This window comes from Gambusia affinis, linkage group LG13, assembly GCF_019740435.1.
Source record: "Gambusia affinis linkage group LG13, SWU_Gaff_1.0, whole genome shotgun sequence".
Classification (NCBI taxonomy): Eukaryota; Metazoa; Chordata; class Actinopteri; order Cyprinodontiformes; family Poeciliidae; genus Gambusia; species Gambusia affinis.
This window is the reverse complement of record NC_057880.1, coordinates 17252481-17270943: the sequence shown is the minus strand read 5'-3', so window position 1 is coordinate 17270943 and position 18463 is coordinate 17252481. Positions and strand designations below refer to the sequence as shown.

The window sequence follows — 18463 nt, the reverse complement described above, 5'->3', positions numbered from 1 at the left end:
TCTTCCACAGTGATTTAAGAAATAACTCATTACCAATTATCAGACATGCTTAATGACAGTTATTGCTGACATTGAGGCACAACTAGTTATTAGGTTCAGGGGCCGATTATTTTTTATGTTTATCCTTATTGCTTTATTTATTTATTTATTTATTTATTTATTTATTTATTTATTTATTTATTTATTTATTTGTTTGTTTGTTTGTTTGTTTGTTTAAATTTTTATTATGTACTATGCTTAAGGTTAAAAACAGTACTATGCTATCTTAATAAAGACCTTTTATCTTTATTAAGATAAAAAATAAAGCATTTATTATCTTAATGCCTTAAGATAATAAAGTATTATTATCTTATTACTTTCTTATCTTTTTCACATAGGGCTTGGTTGGTTTGGATAGGTTTTTCCTCTGACTCAATGAAATTGTCATAACAAAAATATATGTTGTACTTACTCTGGTTATCTTTGTCTCACAAATATTGTATCAAAGCATTTCAAAATAATTGAAAATAAACAATTCTTTAACCTTTTTAAGGGTCTCCTCTGCTTAGCGTGTTGTTCTTGGAGGAGGAAGAGCAGCTTATTACCGGCTCAACCGATGGACAGGTTAGTGTCTGAAAAGAATCATGCTGGCTACCCAAATATGAAGATCAAAAATTCCAAATATAAAAATTCACGTTTGTTTTAGATGTGGTGCTTTTCTTTGGATGATGACCACAAATGCTATCTTGTGAAAAAAATGGACCTTCAAAAGATGGAGAAAAGATATGAAATGCGCCAGGACACTCTGAGCCAGCCACAAGGTAATACAACCACTTACTAGGGGAAGATGGTCTTCAGCAGTTTTCTGTTTAGGGATCTTGTGTAAATCAGTTTATGAAGTGGTAGGCCGCAGTGGTATTTCCAAAATTTTAAGAAAGGAACCAACTATAGAGGGATCAAATCGTAAATTTCCTGGGAAAGCCTACTCAATAATTGGAAACAATGTTCAAATCAATTGTCTAAACTTGAATTCATCGTGGTTTTCATTCTGGCTTGGGGATAATGGACTAGATCTTTATCCTTGCAGAATTGTGTTAGAGAACATAAGAGTTCAGTTGCCTGGTTCCAGAACCATCTTGTGATCTGGCGAAGGCTTACGACTGTGTCCTAGTGTCCTAATGATGTACCCTCCAGGGGTTGCTACTGGAGTATGAGGTACTGGTGATGCTTTCAATGGCTACTTAGTCATGTATCCACATTATTATCACAGAGTCAAGCTTATTTCCAGTGTGCACTGGACTCTTCCCTGTCCCCTGTTTGTGGTGTTAATGGACAGAATATCAAAGACTAATTGTGGAGTGGAGGGTGTCTATTTTTTTGACATCTTTTCTTTTTGCAGATGATGTTGTTCTGTTGGCATCTTCCATGCCATGACATCTGCTATTACTTTAAAGGCTGAAGTAGAGGCTTTCACAGCTGTATATGAAGCTTTTGGAGTGAGACTCTCATCATCTGACTCAGAGCCAATGGTTCTAAACCACAAAATGAGAAGGCTATTGAGGGAGACCCAGAACTTGATAAAACCATTAAATTTCCCTTCTTTCCTGGGAATGTCTTGGGGTCTCCCTGGGTGAGCTGGAGAGTGTCAGTGGGGAGAGGGATCTCTTGGTGTCCTCACTGAAACTGTTACCCCAGCAATCTGATCTCATATAAGAAAAGGATGCTGGATTGATGGATGAATGAATGGATGGATGGATGGATGGATGGATGGATGGATGGATGGATGGATGGATGGATGGATGGATGGATGGATGGATGGATGGATGGATGGATGGATGTCACTTTGTGAGGTGTATGTAACTTTTTTGAGCAAGAGAATTTCAACAGTTTGGCTCTTTTTATGTCTTTTCAGATGTTGCTGAACAATGGATTTCTAATAAAGTGGAGATCTCAAAGCCAGTCATCCAATTGGCTTCATGTGGCTCACTTGCAGAAATCCAGTTTGACCAAGAAATGTAAGTAAAGACAGTGCAGCTGGAGCAGTTGCATAGATTTGAGCAATGTGTTAACAGGGTACTGTCATGGTCTCAAGGATCTGGAAAATGATGATATTTGCCTGATGATATTTAGTTTTTCCATGTCTGGATAATCATAGCAAAATTGTTGCGTTTTCACACTCAGTCAGTACAGTGTATTGTACAGAATTTCTAAAAGTCATAAGCATGTAAATAGTGATAATTATCACATTGTATCCACCATTATTGCAATTTTTGTTGGGAACTCCACAGATAAATGGAAATGTTGATGATAACATTTCCATTTATCTGTGGATAAAAAAAGTTTAAGGTCTTAATTTTATTAAGCTCTCAGTGTGTTGTCTGCTTTTCTTGTTGCAGAGGTATGAAAAAGTCCAAAGTCCAATGCCAGTTCTTAAGGGGCTTATTACATTGTGTGTACACCCAGAGAAATACATCACATGAGGCCTCAGTCACACAGCATAAACTATTGCAGTGATCTGTGACAGAATGTAGACACTTAAAAAGACATAGCTCCATATTTTGTAGCTCATATGAATGGAATTGACATTAATACCTCATTCCTGTTAGAAAAACATATAATCCCACAGCAGCAGTTCACCATCTTTACCGTAGTTTTAATATAAACAGAAGCATAACTGTAAAATCCTGCTCTGTAGCTTTATGTCTCTATCCGGCTGATGTCTTACTGGCTTTTTTATGGTGACCTTAAACAAACAGAAGTGTTTTCTTTTCTTTGGTTAGATATTTAAACTGAGATGTATGCAGTTTGAGCAATTTACTGCTTTATACCTCACGTTTCAGCTCCATTACAGGACTGTTTGTATTTGTTAATTGGTTAAAATAACAATACTATATTTATAATGAAAGATGTAATCAGAATCAACACAATGCTTTTTTGTTGCCTGAATATCTGACTTAGCACCTAGCTTATTTAGTTTGCCCTTGTAGCAGGGAATGTGTCTGTTTTCCTCCACAAATAAAACATATACTTTTGAAGGAAATTAATTGGTGTAATTAACAAATTTATGTATGAAAATTCCACCCATAATAGCTGCAATTTTCCCACTAATTTTCCCACAACATCCACTATGTGGAAGCTCACTACGTGAGCTTCCACATAGTGGTATACTAAAATGTAATTGTCCACAATATTGTAAACTTAGCATGTGGTCGAAAGAGGATAAAATAAAGACTCTTTCTGCTCTGTGAGGGTTTCCATCTTCCTGGGTGAACACTGTCTAGACTCTAGACCGTATGTAGTCATAAGAGACTTTACTAGAATGTGTAGTCTTGTGGCGGTTCTGCTTGTCACTTTGGCAGTGCAGTGGGTTTTTCTTTACTATGCGGTTTTGTTGTCATTCCCAACTAAAATGAAAAAAAAAACAAATGTTTTAACGGAAAATTGTGTAACAGTGGTTTTCCATATGCTTCTGTGTGGGCTCCTGCAGAGACAACAGCTGGTTTTGTGTAGGTAGCTCCAACGGTCTGTATGTGGTGGAGCTTGCTACCTCAGAACTCCTATCGGTGCTATATTTCAAAGGTAGGCTGCTGGGGGTTTCATTTCTCCAGGGTTTTTTTTTTGTTTGTTTGTTTTTTTCAGAAATATGGCAATGAATACCAGATTTTAAAATACAACACAGAATTTTAGCAAAAAGGTTTAGCACATTCAGAGCTATTGCTTTCAAACTACAGTACATGTACCAGTGGTGGTTTGTGTTTTTTTTTTTTTTTTAGTAGCCCTCAGAAAAAAAAGGCACAGTTATTTCCAAGGTAAACATAAACAAATGAAACTGAACAACAATACCTAAAGAAACACATTGTTCAGTGGCATTGCTCTTTTGCTCCTTGGCACATCCTCGAAAGAATGCTGTAGCTACTTCTACTCAATATAATACAGTGGGATTTGCAAATGAAAAGGCTTAGTGAACTACTAGCAGTACTGTTAAGCACTTATCAAATTTTTTTAGTTTCAAGCACTTTAAGAACATATTTGACAAAAGATTGCATACAATAGTTTGTGTTTGACCACTTTAATGAATTACAAATAATCACAGTTGTCAGTTTTACCAGGCCTAATACAAAAGGCAACCCTTTTGGACTGAGATTGGTGTTGGTAAGGAACCTCTGATTGACCATAAATTAATTAATGGGCAAGAAAACACTTTTTTTCCCCCTTTTTCTGTTCATTGTTATTGCATGTCATAGCAAACTAACATGCACAATATATGGTATCCCTGTTTTAAAATCTCAATCAGTACGGTGGTATTTGGAAAAATCTTGTATTGATACTTGTTATAAAATCCATTAGAACTACTGCTTTGTTAAGACAGTTTAATTACGGCTACACATTCAGAACTGTCAGAAGTAGTTTATAGCAAAGTTAACCAAGTGATGGTTTGAAAATATATGACATGATGTTTTTTTATAGACAACCCCACCCTGAGCATGACCATGGCTGGATCATGGTCAATCTGTATAGGATCTGATAAATCTGTGAGTAATTTCAAAACAATGTTGCTAAACAATGTAAAATCTCTATCATGGGTTACTTTTTAAATTTGATTGTTGCTGAAAGATTTTTTTTTTGCTACTCAGATGATCGCTCTAGTGAGCTCTTTGTTTACTCCATGTGTGGTCTTGCTGGAGTTGTTCTTGAGTAACCTACGCAGGACAAGAGAAGAAGGTGGTTCAGGATATTCTGTCTTTCCAAGGTAAGGGAGGAGTTAAAAGTAAACATTTACCTTCCTACCTACCTGCCTACCTGCTATTGAGGAGACTGTTAAATATTTGTGAAATGTTAGTTCTTCCATGTTTGGCATCATCAGTACATGTTCTAGGATTGTGAAAGTCTGACCTAAGCAGCAGTACTCCATGACACAAGAATAAGCCATATTTATTGGTTCACCTCCTTTTTAAAGGTTCCTCTCACCCTGATATTTCCATATGAACTTACCCAATTATATCTAACCATTGCAGACATCTGGTTTCTTATGAGTCAGCAATATCATGGTACTGTAAATTAGAGCGACTAATAATCCATAACGATGGAAAAATGCTGTACTCCACTGTTTCCAGTAACTCCGTCCCCCTGTCTCCCCTCCTTCCTTGTTTCCAGTTCTCCTCCACTGCTGGAATCTCCTCTAAATGCAGAGTTAAAGAGGAAGGAACCCAGCCATCTGAAAAAGAAAGGTTTGTTGTAGGTTTAATGTTTGAACACTTGTTTCTCTTTCTCTTAGTTTTTTTTTTTTTTTTTTTTTTTAAGTTTCTCTGAAATAGTTTTCATACTTAGTTCTGATTGGCTAAGCCAAGAGCTTCTGGAAACATTTCCATTATCTATACACATATATAATGGATGAATGTGGTTCTGCTTCTTGTGTGAATGCGGCCTTCCTCATTGCATTCCCTTCAGTTCAGATCTAAATTTCATTGTACCATTCCTGTTTATGTCGTATTTGTCTGTATGTCATCTGACTGGAACACTGAAGCTACGTGTCTGCGTGTGTTGAGGCTTATATGTTCTTCAGAGAGTTTATGCTGAGAAAGTCAGTCCAAGCTGGATTCTCCACAGCTGGAGTGGAGGGATTTGCCAATGTAAGACTATGTAGGGGATTTTATGTATAATTGAGAAGTGCTGTGTGACTACAACATCAGAGCAAGAAAAAAAAAAAAACAGCCCACAAAAGTTTACAGGCTACCATTCTTCCCCATGCATCTCCATATTCTTAAAGGTATTTGCAAAATTGCAGACAAATTACGCCATAAACCCCTGAGACTCCTGGAAAGGAAAAGGTTTTTTCATCGTATGTCTGGCACAGATCTGAAGGAGCTCTTTCATAGGAGCTGTGAGTGCAGATTTAGGTGCTATATCTCATTTCATATTATGAAAAACCAGGATGAGCGACTGTTTAGGACAATTTTAAGGATCTGTCATTATTTTTTTTGTGATGTACAATATTAAGTGTTCTCTGAGGACAATAGGCTAAACTAAAGGTCCAATTTGTAACATGTTGTAAAACTTTAGAAATTGCAAATTCTCACAGCCAAAATTGCAAAATACAACCAGAAGTTTCCCAAATCAAGTTCAGTGTGCTACAACTGTTCTTTTTAACGTTTTATCACATTATAACCAAAAACGTTTGCGTATTTTATCATAATCTTGCTGAGCAAACTTTCCTTTTGTTTCAAATTCATCACTGGACTTGTTTGTGAATTAACTTAGATAACCTCTCACACACATTTAATAGTCTCCTCTTACTACCTTGAGACGGGCAAATAGACAGACAGGCAGACTGATAGATGGAAAGCTTTATTATCATGATTACATGGTCTAAATGTGCATGTAGAACGTTATGAATAGGTTAGTTACAGTTACTATCTGTAATAGATTTTTATTTTCCAGTCTTTAAATTATATTTTAAACATTTTTGAACGTTAGATTTTTGGATACATGATAAAAGACCATGCAGTATTTAACAATATAATCCTTAAACAGAGTCAACTTGCTGTTTTTGGTGTTACTGCTTTAGTTCTACTGATGGTTATTGTTCAGTTTTTTTCTCTAGAAATGACATAATGAAAGTTATAATCAAGTTACATCACAATCTGCTGTAATTTCGTTTAGATGTAACCACTTGGAAATTCTCACAAGGCTTTAAATGGTTTCTAATGAGATGTCAGCTTAACCTATTTGAATTTTATTGCCTTATAAAGCTAAATGGCCATTTTATATCAGTAGGGGGTCAGTGGAGTTGTTCAGCGATTCCAAGGAGTTGCATTGCCAGGAAATCTTTAGTCTGAAAAGATTATTTTTTTCCGCACAAAATCTGTTTTGGATCAAAAGCTTCTTTTCGAAACACAACAGAGTAGAGAGAATTTGAACCTTATAAGAGGAGCCTTGTTAAGGTGATCTTTGAGTCTTAAACTTTTGAGGGTCTTTGGTGATACGATTTAAAAGCCTGGTTGATAAAAATAAATAAATAAATTATTCACAAAAATGGTATAAAGGTTTTTTCAAATGAAAATTGACATAACTGAAGTAAAAATTAATCAGGATTATGCAGAAACAGCAATGGACAAAAGCATCAAAACTTTTTTTTTAGAAGCATGACATACCAAAAGAGACTAAACTGAAGTTTACATTCCAAATGTAAGATGAGTACCTGTTAATGTGATTCCCTGCATCCCTAATGAGGTGAATAATCTTCTTGTAAAAGGTGGATTATGTGCTGACATTATAGAAAATACTTTTATTTATTTGTTTTTACTGTTCTAAGTGTGATGGTTTCAATTTAATTGACTGTCTTTGTTTAGAAAACCTGTCTTTTGTTGCGTGCATTTGCAAGAAGAAAGGTTTTTAGTAATCCTCACATATTTTAACAGCTGCGGAAAAAGTGAGCTCATTCTAATATAATAAAGGCATTGACAAGGAACAATGAGGAGCATAAAACATCCCACAGGTTGTGGCTGTTCTCTTAAAGCTTGGAGCACTGTGAGATCATCCAGAGCTTCTGACTCACCTCTTTCTTGTATAATCCAGGAAACCTGCTGTAAAATAACAAATTAAGGAAGAAATGTTCTGCCTTTTTTTCACAAATTCACCTAATCCTGTTGTCGTAAAGAAATAGCTGTAAGCATTTTTTTTGTCAGTATACTACAGAACTGTGCAGAGATTTTCTTTCCAAACGTGTCTTTGAAAAAAGTATTTAAGTTCAAGTTATTTCAGTAGGTACAGCCTATCAGATATTGGCATTCCAGATTCTAACAAGTGAAAAATGTACTAGCTTATTTCTCTTTGAAAGTTTTTGCTCTTTGACAAATAATAATGCTGAATAAAACATTTTTTAACAATAAAAAAGTATTTACTGAATATGTATTTGAATCTTGCCAATTTCTTCTTTTTTGTTTTCCCTTTGTACTTAATTGTCTCAGCACATCACTTTTTTAATCAGCCAAAGATAATCTTACTTAAAATGTGATTTATTTTATGGCTGGTTCAAGAAGAAGGAGCTAGGAGAGCGGAAAGAGAGTGAGAGAGAAAAGGGTTCCAGGAAATTATGGATCTTAAACTCCATCAGTTCCTATCAGCATCAATTAACTGGAACTCTGAAACACAGACAAATTAAGAGCAATGACTTTTGGCTGTAACATGCCAAAACCAAAATCTCATGGTGGTGCCTGCAGTCAATGCTTGGAAAGAATAGGTTTTGAAATAGTTTCTGTAGCCAATCTCTCACCCTTAACTGTAGACAGAATATCTACTGCCCATTGAATCTACCAGTATGTTGATTTTAAGTATTCCACTCTTTCTTTGATCTGTTGAATGTTTTGCTAGCATGTTCTTTTAACCATTCAAATTACAATGAATTTAGCCCATAAATAAAATAAAATAATTCTATTTTTTCCTTGTTTGCTAAATACAATTATGTCTTTATTCAGTTTACATAACTTTTTAAGTTTTCTGTGAAAACACTTGTAAAATATAAAATGTACAATAATTAGCCCTGTTTGTTAGTTTGTATCTCATCTAAGATGTTTTTTTTTTTTCAAAGGAGGAATAGAGGAAAAGCCGCTAGTTTTTCACTCAAAAGTGAAGTCATCTGGATACAACACCACCCCAAGGTATGATCTCCGTGCACTGGTTATTGCGTGACATATCTTTTATACACTATTGATGGTCTAAGAAACCTGTTAAAAATTACAGCTGAAATATATTGTGATGAAACAAATAGAGTGTTGTGATTAGGGCCCTGAAATGATTAATTGAAGAATTGAGTCGTTGCTTTATTTCTCTATTTCAGAATGACTATGTTTTCAGCACAAACCAATGTGCAGAAGAAAACATCACCTAAAAAGTCAGTAGAACATTTTTAAGCAGTGTACTCTACTGTTTTTTACTGTGCATATGTGTATGTGTCACATAAACTACAAAAACATGTTTTTATCACTTAGGGGCTTACTCCATAGAAACTACCCAGAGGACAGTGCAGCACCAACTGAACCACGTACCACTCTCAACATTGCCAACAAACAAGTCTCATGTCTTCAGTATTCAGGTGAGTTACTGATGACAGCTAATTTTGACAAGACATTTACTAATGCCAAAAGACAAGTCGCATGAACATTTTGATGTGTTAATGATCTTTTTTTTTCTGGGGTCTGTTTTTTTGTTTTTTATTTTTAATATTTAGCTGAATTTTTCAGGTATTCTCATTTATTTTGCCTGTATTGCCATAAAAGGATAGTTTGTTGTATTGTATTTTGTATAACTAAAGTCTAGTGACCTACTCCAGAATATAAAAATAGGGATTAATTTATGATCACTTTCTTCATTAAAATTTCAAGTAATCATGACATTATCTAACTCTTGCTTCACAAAGATTTTTTAATGAGTATTTACTTAAAATCAAAGCTTCTTTGATGGTTCCTGGAAAGTAATGCAGCAGGTATGAGGTGGTTAAAATTTGACCATTGTAGTGTACAGTTTCATTTATGTTTCCATGACAATACCTATAAAATTGTTAATAATACAAACATGACTTAAAATTGAAACTTTATTGCTGAATTTTTATCTGGATTAAAGTAGATTCTACATCTTAAGAAGTAAACTATGCTTTTCTTTGTCCATTCTCCACTGAAAGGGTGCAAACACATGAGCCAATAATTTATGAAATATAGTATTTAATAAAGCTCCACTATGACAACAGCAAAGATTTAAAATAATGAGACTTTTTCCAGACAGAACTCCTTGTTTGAAAATAACTGATCCAAAAATACTTATAAAATAAATCTGTGGTTCATTGTATTTCTCAGGTGATGGAAAAAAAATCCTGTGTGGTCTTGGCGACCGCTCCATATTATTGTACAACTCATGCCTTACTGGTAATCCAACTGCCTACATAGGTGAGATATGATCCAAGAATGGTTATTTTCTGCCTTGTTTTTAACCTTCACACTCACTGTAATGTTTTCTTTCTGGAAGTGGATTTGTGTGGCATTTTTAAGTGTTACCTTTGATTAAATTATTTTTGAAATAAAGTTATTGCTGTTATCTATTAAGCAATTAGCGCTTTGAATTGTTATTGATTAAATGAAAAGTATCTAATCATTAACCAATGCAAAAAGACCTACTTTATCTTTAAATAAAGAAGATGAGGTGAAAGTGTTTGAATGATGGTATTTCCCACCAAATGCAAACCTGAAAAAAAATTGTTGAACAAATATCTTGAACAAATATAGCTCTGAAGATGTTACATGTAATTAAAATTTGTTGCTTTACTTCACATTTGGTGGTCTTGCAACTAAGTTATGACTGACAGACAGTCACCATTCGATTTATTTAGTACACTACAGCTCCAATTTTGAAGGAAAATGTCCACAAGAAGGCAGCAGAGATAAAGGACAGAAGTTGAGGTGACATGTAGGTCAGCATGAACCTTCTCTCTTCAGCCTGTCTCTCTGCCTGAACAGTTCCATAAAAGTAAATGTGACTGTACACTGATTTACCAGGTTCATTTGAGACTTGGGTTTTTGAATGTAGGTCATGACAAGTCAGTGACGAGTGTGAACTGGAGCCTCTGCAGACAATGGTGGCTGAGTGCAGCAGAAGATCTATCATTACGGATCTGGACCAAATCCAGCTCAGAACCTGCCATTATCTTGGTAAAAAACAAACAAACAAATATGTATTTAATACACATCATGTGCAAATTTTCAGAATCTTAAGCTTCTCTACTCACTTGAGCCCTATTGAAACATCACATAATCTTTTTTTGTTAGTTGTTTTTGTAATTAAAACACCAGTATATAAAAGATGTAATGTGATATGTCACTGTCATGCAGTAAAAGCAATGCAAAATTATTTTAATCAAATAAAAAAATCTGGTGGATGGATGAAACTGGAGCAGACGTTCAACTTTTGACAAGACACTGAACATACAACCAGCGATTGATGATTTAGATGAAACCAAATTCTATTTGTAATTTTAAGTAAAATTAGGAAGGACTTTGCTTTCCCAGAGGTTTTCCCATGTCTCTTGGTTTGCGTCGCTCTGTGAATCTCTATCAAAACTTGGATTAATCTATGCCAGGGTTTCTCAGTTCTGAACAACTGCCCTACATGTTTTAGGTTTTTTCTTCTCCCGCACACCTGACTTGAATAAGTGGGTCATTAGCAGGCTTCTGCAGAACTTAACGGGATGGAGATGAGATTATGCAATTATTAGTATCATGTGTTCTGGAACAGAAACACACCTAAAATATGCAGGGCAGGGGTAATTGAGGACCAGATTTAAGAAACACTGAAAAGCCATGCGAATGTTTTGTGTTTTTATAAGACATCTTGGGAAGAAATGGAAGTCTTCTCACAGGGGAAAGAACAATGCTGATCTGAGACAGATCTACATTTCCGTACTTTAACAAAAAATAAATGTACTGGATTGACTGCGTGTAATATGTGGCACTGTTAGTTGCTAGGCTTTAAAAATGTGTCAAATTAGTTTCAGCACTGTAAATGATAGTGAAAATTAGCACATAGTAAAAAAAAGTGTCCCTGAGGAAGATGTCATATTGTAGTTTATACCCATATTTTTAGGAAAATGCTTTATTGGAGACATATATCGATCTGAGGGAAAGTGAACTTCCCCTCTTGTTTTTGACAAAACCAAAACCTGAAAGGTGGGTTTACAACTGTCCCAGGGATCCAAACTGACAATGCATTTTAGTTGTCCATTAGTATTATAGTGAAGCCAGTTTGATCAGAATTTATTGTTATAATACCCATAAAGTATGTCCTGATTTGTGTCACATTTAAAAGTTTGAATTGTTTCAATTTAAGAACTGATATTTTATTAAAAGATTAGGTAAGACTACGAAAGAAAAATGAAGTTCTCCTTTTATGTACAGTAGATGTCAGACTTTCTCTCTTTTATTTTTTTGCTTAATTTTCTGAATTAAAGATTCAATTTTTTTCAGCTTTATTTATAAAGTTCTTTAAAAAGAGCAAAGTTGACCAAATTCCTGTACACCGTAACCAGAAATAAAAACAAGCAATACAAATACGATAACAGTAAATAACTGTAAAAACCAACACTTACCCTGAAATATCTACCATTTAAGAAAAAAAAAGTTTTTGTTAGGGCTCTTTTTATTTTATTAATATACTATTTAATATCCAAGTGAAGATATTGGTGTGATATTTATCTGTCTTACATTTTTATTTATCTTTCCATTAGGGTGACACTATGTTCTCCAAACCCATTAGAGGTGCTCAGTTTTATTATCTTGACAAATTTCTAGTCCTAACATCTGGACCTTCTCTATACTTGTACCTGTATAATGTGGACCTCACCCGCGATGATGTAAAAAGGTAATTACTATGTTTTACACTGTGTAAATACATACAGTGACTTGTAAAAGTTTTCAATTATATTATTATTATTATTGTTATTATTATTATTATTATTATTATTATTATTATTATTATTATTAGTATTATTATTAGTATTATTATTAGTATTATTATTAGTATTATTATATTTTTTATTAAGTTGGTCAATTCATATACCACTTCCTAGATTTATATTGGTAAAGAAAAACTGGAAACCATGTGTTGCTTTATTTTTACGTCACCATTAATAGCTATGTTGCCTTTGTAATGTAACTGTACTTAGTCACAATATTGTTAACAAATAATGGCAAATATTATGGTAGACAGAAGATGACAGATTTAAAGGTTTTTACAACCTCTTTAGGAACCAGACTTTATGACAGGAGAAGCTTGGCATTTTTAGTTCTGCCGCAGACATTACTGTCATTAAGACAAAACTGCTCAGGTGCTCACTGCAAGCTGTCAGGTCGTGTCTGGAAGCACATACGACAGAATGATGGACAGCATAAAATAATAACAAATAAATTATATCCTATGACTATTTGACTAGGGCCTTTAAGAGTAAGGTTATGATATTATTATTATTTTCTTCATCAGCTTGACTAAAAAATGTATTATCTTCTTAGATATAAGCAGCGGAGCATCATCAAACTGGCAAGTTGCTTAACGCCATCAGCCTCAGACATCACAGCCCTTTCTGCAGTCAACGATTTCCTCTCATGTATCCTTCTTAGAGTTTTATAGCTCTGGCATCAGGAAGTGGAAAGGTATTATCACGTTGGTGCTGGCTGAGTGAGTCTACACACTTTCCTCAGAGAATCTGGTCTGACTATTTCCATGTAAACCACAACAAACTCATAAAGACTTTGCACATAGCTTAAGGGCTTCCACTGCAGATTTTAGCATTTAGGTGTCTTTAGATTTTTTTCAGGAATGTCTGCGTTCCAGTCCGCTGTTAGTTTTTACAGCACAGTTACTCACTTCAGTAACTAACTCTACAGAATTAGATTTGGAATGGGTTTGGTCCTGTCAGAAGCAATTTTATATCACAGTGCTTTCTGAAATGAACTCCAAATAAAACTGCGTGTATAGTGATAGCATCAAAATATGTTTTTTCTTCAGAATTTTCGGGAGAAGTTTGGGGGATTTTTCACATTTTTCACACAATTAAAACAATATGCTGTGAAATTACAAAACATGGACTAGAGTCTTGTCCAAGGTGTATGTCGTCTCTTGCCAATGAAATAGGCATCATGGTGACCCTGCAAGGATAAACAAGGATAGACAATAAATGGATGGGTGAATGAATGGATGGGTGGATATTCAGTTACTACACATGTGTGAAACACATACAACCTACAAAGTAGTTTAATGAAATTGTTTTGTGTCATGTTTTTCTTTTTGTCAGTATGTTAATGTTTTAAAAGTAGTAAAATAAAAGCCTTAGGAAAATGAATGCAGAATAGCAACTTCTAAGTGAAACATCTTCAAGATATACTTTCAGTGTACAAATAAAACTGGTTATCCAGCAATAAGACCCTTGATAGCTTTAAATCAAATAATTCTTAACAGCTTTTTTTTATTCAGACATTGTATTGGTGAGTTGTTCAGATCGGTCCATTCAGGTTCTGGACATGAACAAAGGTGCAGTTGGTTCTATCCTGCCTGACGCCCACAGCAGAGCTATCCACTGCGTCACACAGAACAAGGTGAAGCATTTTAAATTTGACGGAATAATTAAATAATTCATACTAGCCCTGAAAATATTCAGTGTACAAGATGTATGGAAAAATAATAATTTCTGGTAAAGCAAGTTTGGCACTGATTATCTTTGCAAAAATAATGTAGGCAATGGAATGGCTGGGTAAGTATGGTTCCATTCCAAATTCTTTGCGTATGTTGCTGGTTTAAGTCCCAGATTTGTTTCTAAATTCAATGTAGTAGCCACAAAAAAGTTCTCTTGTCCAGCTGTTCTAGTAGGAAATGGAAATGTTAAGTCAAAGCACAAATCCAAATCATCTAAAGAAGAGGAAACTACATTTTTAAATGACCTAACAAATGTCCAGAACTAAATTTGGTGGTACATTTGTAGAATAATCAACCTGGTGTCACAACCTGATACATCTGGAGATGCTGTGCAAGCTCCAGTGAACAAATATTGTCAAGCTCAGTGAGGCTGATAGATCACTACCAAAGAAGACTGATGCTGAAACTTAATTAAAGAACTGCGTATTAGTTTAAAGCTGCACACACTTTTGCAACTAGATTATACTTATTGTATCTTTTTTTTTTTTCAAATATTTTGGGGGTTGTTGACTTTGACAAGATAAATGCCACATTAACTATGGTTTGACATGCTAATTGTTGTCCAGCAGGAGTTTGCACACTTTTTTTGCGCATTTTTGTAATAGCGTTACTAAAATATATATATTTTTTGTTAATTACATTTTAGTAAACATACATATAAATGCTACAAGCTTTTCTGATATTTTTTTTCACATGTACTTTGTAGGGGGTTTCAAATTCATACTTTTATTAAATCTTATAGAAAACCTAAATCCTTTGCGAATGGATTGTGATTGAGACATTTCATCACTTTTACCCACAGACTAAATTATTTGTGGACCAAATCCACAGAGCAAAGAATTTGCTTGATTTGGCATCTATAAGCAGTGTGAGCCCTATCCTCCATCTTACTCCTGAAGGGTCGGTTATTTGGCAGATGTCACATGGTTACATAAGACATCGAGGACTACTTTTTTATGTGTGTTACGTAAGGTACAGATTGTCTTTGAGGAAATAAAAGTGTTAGTTTGTAGTCTGAAAATAAAATGTCATCATTAAAAAATCATGTGGTTAACCAAATGTTTCCATGACATGATGCAAATTCATTAGTATAATTCACCTTGAATGTAAGTTACGGCTGTATCAGGATTAATATTTTCACCTATGACAGCAGAAGGACAGTCAGGCTAGAGTTGATGGCTTTGGAGAAAAGCCGTTTCACAAGGCTGTTCCATTATTCGTCCTTACTGCTTCCTGACTGTTTAAGACTTATGTGGACCCAGTTTGACAAGCAGATTTCGCACATATCCATTTGCTTTCCCCTGTATCTGTATACATTTTTGTGCTTACAAATAAAATTCCAAACAGTGTAGCATGCAGACTTAATACGTTATAGAACCATTTTTTGCTTTGACTAGTCTTATCTAAAGACTGCATTGCTGTGAAGCAGAAGGTTTCGGATTGGATGATGAATGTTTATGACCAACCATTTTCAACTCTTGCACCAGATTTTTAGTTGGATTTAGGCCTAGATTCTGACTGGGCTTTTCAAACATGATAGGATAGCACACCTGTAGCATACTGGGAATCTTAAGCAGAGTCTCCATGAGCATGATTGACAGCACTAAGACTTTCCTCCTGGCTCTGATGGGTTGTGTCAGATTGAGAGAGGTGTATTTCTGGAGATGACAGCAGGACCCAGGGATTTTTTTCACAGATTATCTGTCTCATGTTATACTGTCACAACATAGTGACTATTTTAAGAAATATATAAAATACTTTTTTTTTTTTTGTAAAAGTTGCCTACTGCAGCTTTAAGAGGTATTAATTTTGCAATCTAGTGTATAAATATCATAGTGCTTGCAAACAATATTCCAAAATATTTCTTTAAAGAAAGCTAAAAATAAAGGTCCATCCAAGCTTTTTATGTAACTTGTTTGTGACAGAGGCTGTGCTCAGTGAACCTTGATTGAAGTAACTTTTGTGTATTTTTCTCTACATGCTTGATGCCCTGACAGTCTGGATTAGCTGCATACACTCCCACTATTGGCATGGATTAACCCATTCAGCTTCAGTTCACTCTTGCACAGCTGACAATATTTCTTTGGCCCAGGTGTGCATGTTCTTTGTCATCACATCTTTTGTGTGCAATACTCTATGGGAATGGTCTAATTTGTTGTTTCAGCTTGGCTATTGCATCAATGAGGACTTCTTTTGACTAGAGCCTGGGGTTTGGGGTTTGAATGGTTTGGGGTTAGTTGCCACGGATCAGAGGGATTGCAACTGGCTGGACACTGCACACATAACATCATATCTCCCTCCACTTTTGCTTTGTCGTCCCCGGGCGGTCCAGACATCAGAAACTGAAATTTCCGTCACTTCTCTGCAAAATTCACCTGGAACTCATCAGACCAGAGGAGTTCTCGGAAAACTGGAAAGGCCGTCTTGAACTCCTGTTCTCACACTCTTAATGGAAAACCAAACAAAGAACACCCCCACAGCTGCACTCTCTCTCTCCCTTGCTCACATATTTAACTTTATCATCTGATAACTTGTTTTGGAAGTCATGAATGCAATTTATTTGTAGATATGGAGTGGAAACTCCATTTTTGTTGGAACCTATTTCAAGGGTATACCTAAAGTTTGGGAAAATATGCTGAACATATTTTACACAAATTTTGCTTTCATTACTTTTTTATTCTGCACATAAAGTAAAGCCCCAAATCATTCATCCTGTCAGACTTAAGTCGAAAATTATTTTTCATTCAACCAAGAAGTTTGTTTCTAGTTGGAAAAAAGACAGACGTCACTCAATAGATGTGTGTACAACCAGTGTGCTGTGGGGCATACTCGTAGGAAATTTCTCCTGTGTTGGCTTTTCTCCACCTTCTACATGTTAATCTCAGAATTCAGTTAAAAATCCTATTCATTACTTACAAAGCCCCCATTGACCCAGCTCAATTTAACATAAAACACCCCATTACTCCATATCATCCAACAATAATCCTTTGCTTGTGGGACGCAAGTCTGCTTGTTGTTTCAAGAACACTCATCCAGATTGGGTGGCAGCACTTTTTATTTAAAAAAATGAGGAAAAAAATGCTTCATTGGCAGTTGTTGTTGCCAATAGAGGCACAACTAAGTATTAAGTTCAGGAGTTATTTTCTCTTTCACACAGAAATCAAGGATCATTTTTTCCCTTAATAAAGTCAGGATTTGAAAGTTATTCTTTGCTCTCTGACATTTGTACAATAATCTGAAACACTTTGTTCCATTTAAACATTCAATATGGATGTAGAAGTTTTGTCTGTTTGTTCTTTTACTAAAAGTTATTTTATTGAAGATTTTTTATTTTATTCTTTATTTATTTTTATTTTTTTATATATTTTAAAGGGATCCACATTCACCTCACAAGCTCCAGAGTCATACAACCTATTCCTCACCAGTGCAGTTACAGATGGTATAAAGATGTGGGACCTTCGCACAATGAGGTTTGTATAAATATGTTTTTTGAAAGACAACTTTATGAAAAACAAAATCAAAAAAACCTTTGCTACAATTTTTGCTGTTTGTATTCTAATGTGTTTCTGTTTATGCTTTTCAAGAAGGAAACCTAATTTAGAACATTAAATCAGTTTGACTAGTGTATACAGCAATATAAACCTGTCCATGACATTTTAAACAAAGCTGATACTACTATTTAGAATACCTGTCAAAACTTTGTTAAATATAATCTTTATTAGATGAATGTTTAGTCAAGTACTGAGCATTAGTTTTACCAACTTCTCCCCCATTTGTTATTCTCTAGATAAAAAATAACCTTCCTTTTCAACTGCATAATGATTTTTATAACACAAGCATACCTTATGTGATGTTTGAATTAGCAAGTGTTTAATTTCCAAAGTTAATGCCTGAGGAGACATATTAACTGACTTTGATTCACAGATGTCCTTGTAAGGCAGGTGATTTATCTAGACCTTTTTGGATCTCCTTATGTTCTTTTTGGCCTCATAGAAGACATTATTAAGTTTTGCATTCTTTCAAGTCTGAGGCTCCTCTCATATCAAATTCCTCATCCCAGACTCTGTCAGAACCTACTGCCTGACAAATATTTCACTTTGTTTCAACTCCTACTTTTTATAATCATATTGTCAAGCATTCCCATGCAGATGATTATTATATTATGTATGTATACATTTTTTGATCATGTTTTACTTTTTCAATCTTTTATTGTTTGTTTTTCTCTTTTTGAAGCATTTTGTAATTTTCACCTGTA

The 18463-nt window shown here is 34.7% G+C and overlaps 1 protein-coding gene across 5 annotated transcripts in view; it reads left to right on the top strand.

The window, feature by feature from the left end:
* The window catches only part of wdr27 (WD repeat domain 27), a 32953-nt gene that overhangs the window by 1822 nt on the left and 12668 nt on the right, over positions 1-18463 (top strand). For all 5 annotated transcript variants that reach the window (XM_044136711.1, XM_044136708.1, XM_044136712.1 and 2 more), the window contains 16 exons: positions 533-603; positions 686-800; positions 1892-1994; positions 3467-3558; positions 4447-4511; positions 4614-4729; positions 5134-5207; positions 8567-8636; positions 8816-8869; positions 8967-9070; positions 9828-9917; positions 10555-10676; positions 12248-12381; positions 13029-13123; positions 13990-14111; positions 17581-17678. In XM_044136711.1, the coding sequence (XP_043992646.1) occupies positions 533-603; positions 686-800; positions 1892-1994; positions 3467-3558; positions 4447-4511; positions 4614-4729; positions 5134-5207; positions 8567-8636; positions 8816-8869; positions 8967-9070; positions 9828-9917; positions 10555-10676; positions 12248-12381; positions 13029-13123; positions 13990-14111; positions 17581-17678 (1525 nt within the window). The remainder of the gene's footprint in view (positions 1-532; positions 604-685; positions 801-1891; positions 1995-3466; positions 3559-4446; positions 4512-4613; positions 4730-5133; positions 5208-8566; positions 8637-8815; positions 8870-8966; positions 9071-9827; positions 9918-10554; positions 10677-12247; positions 12382-13028; positions 13124-13989; positions 14112-17580; positions 17679-18463) is intronic.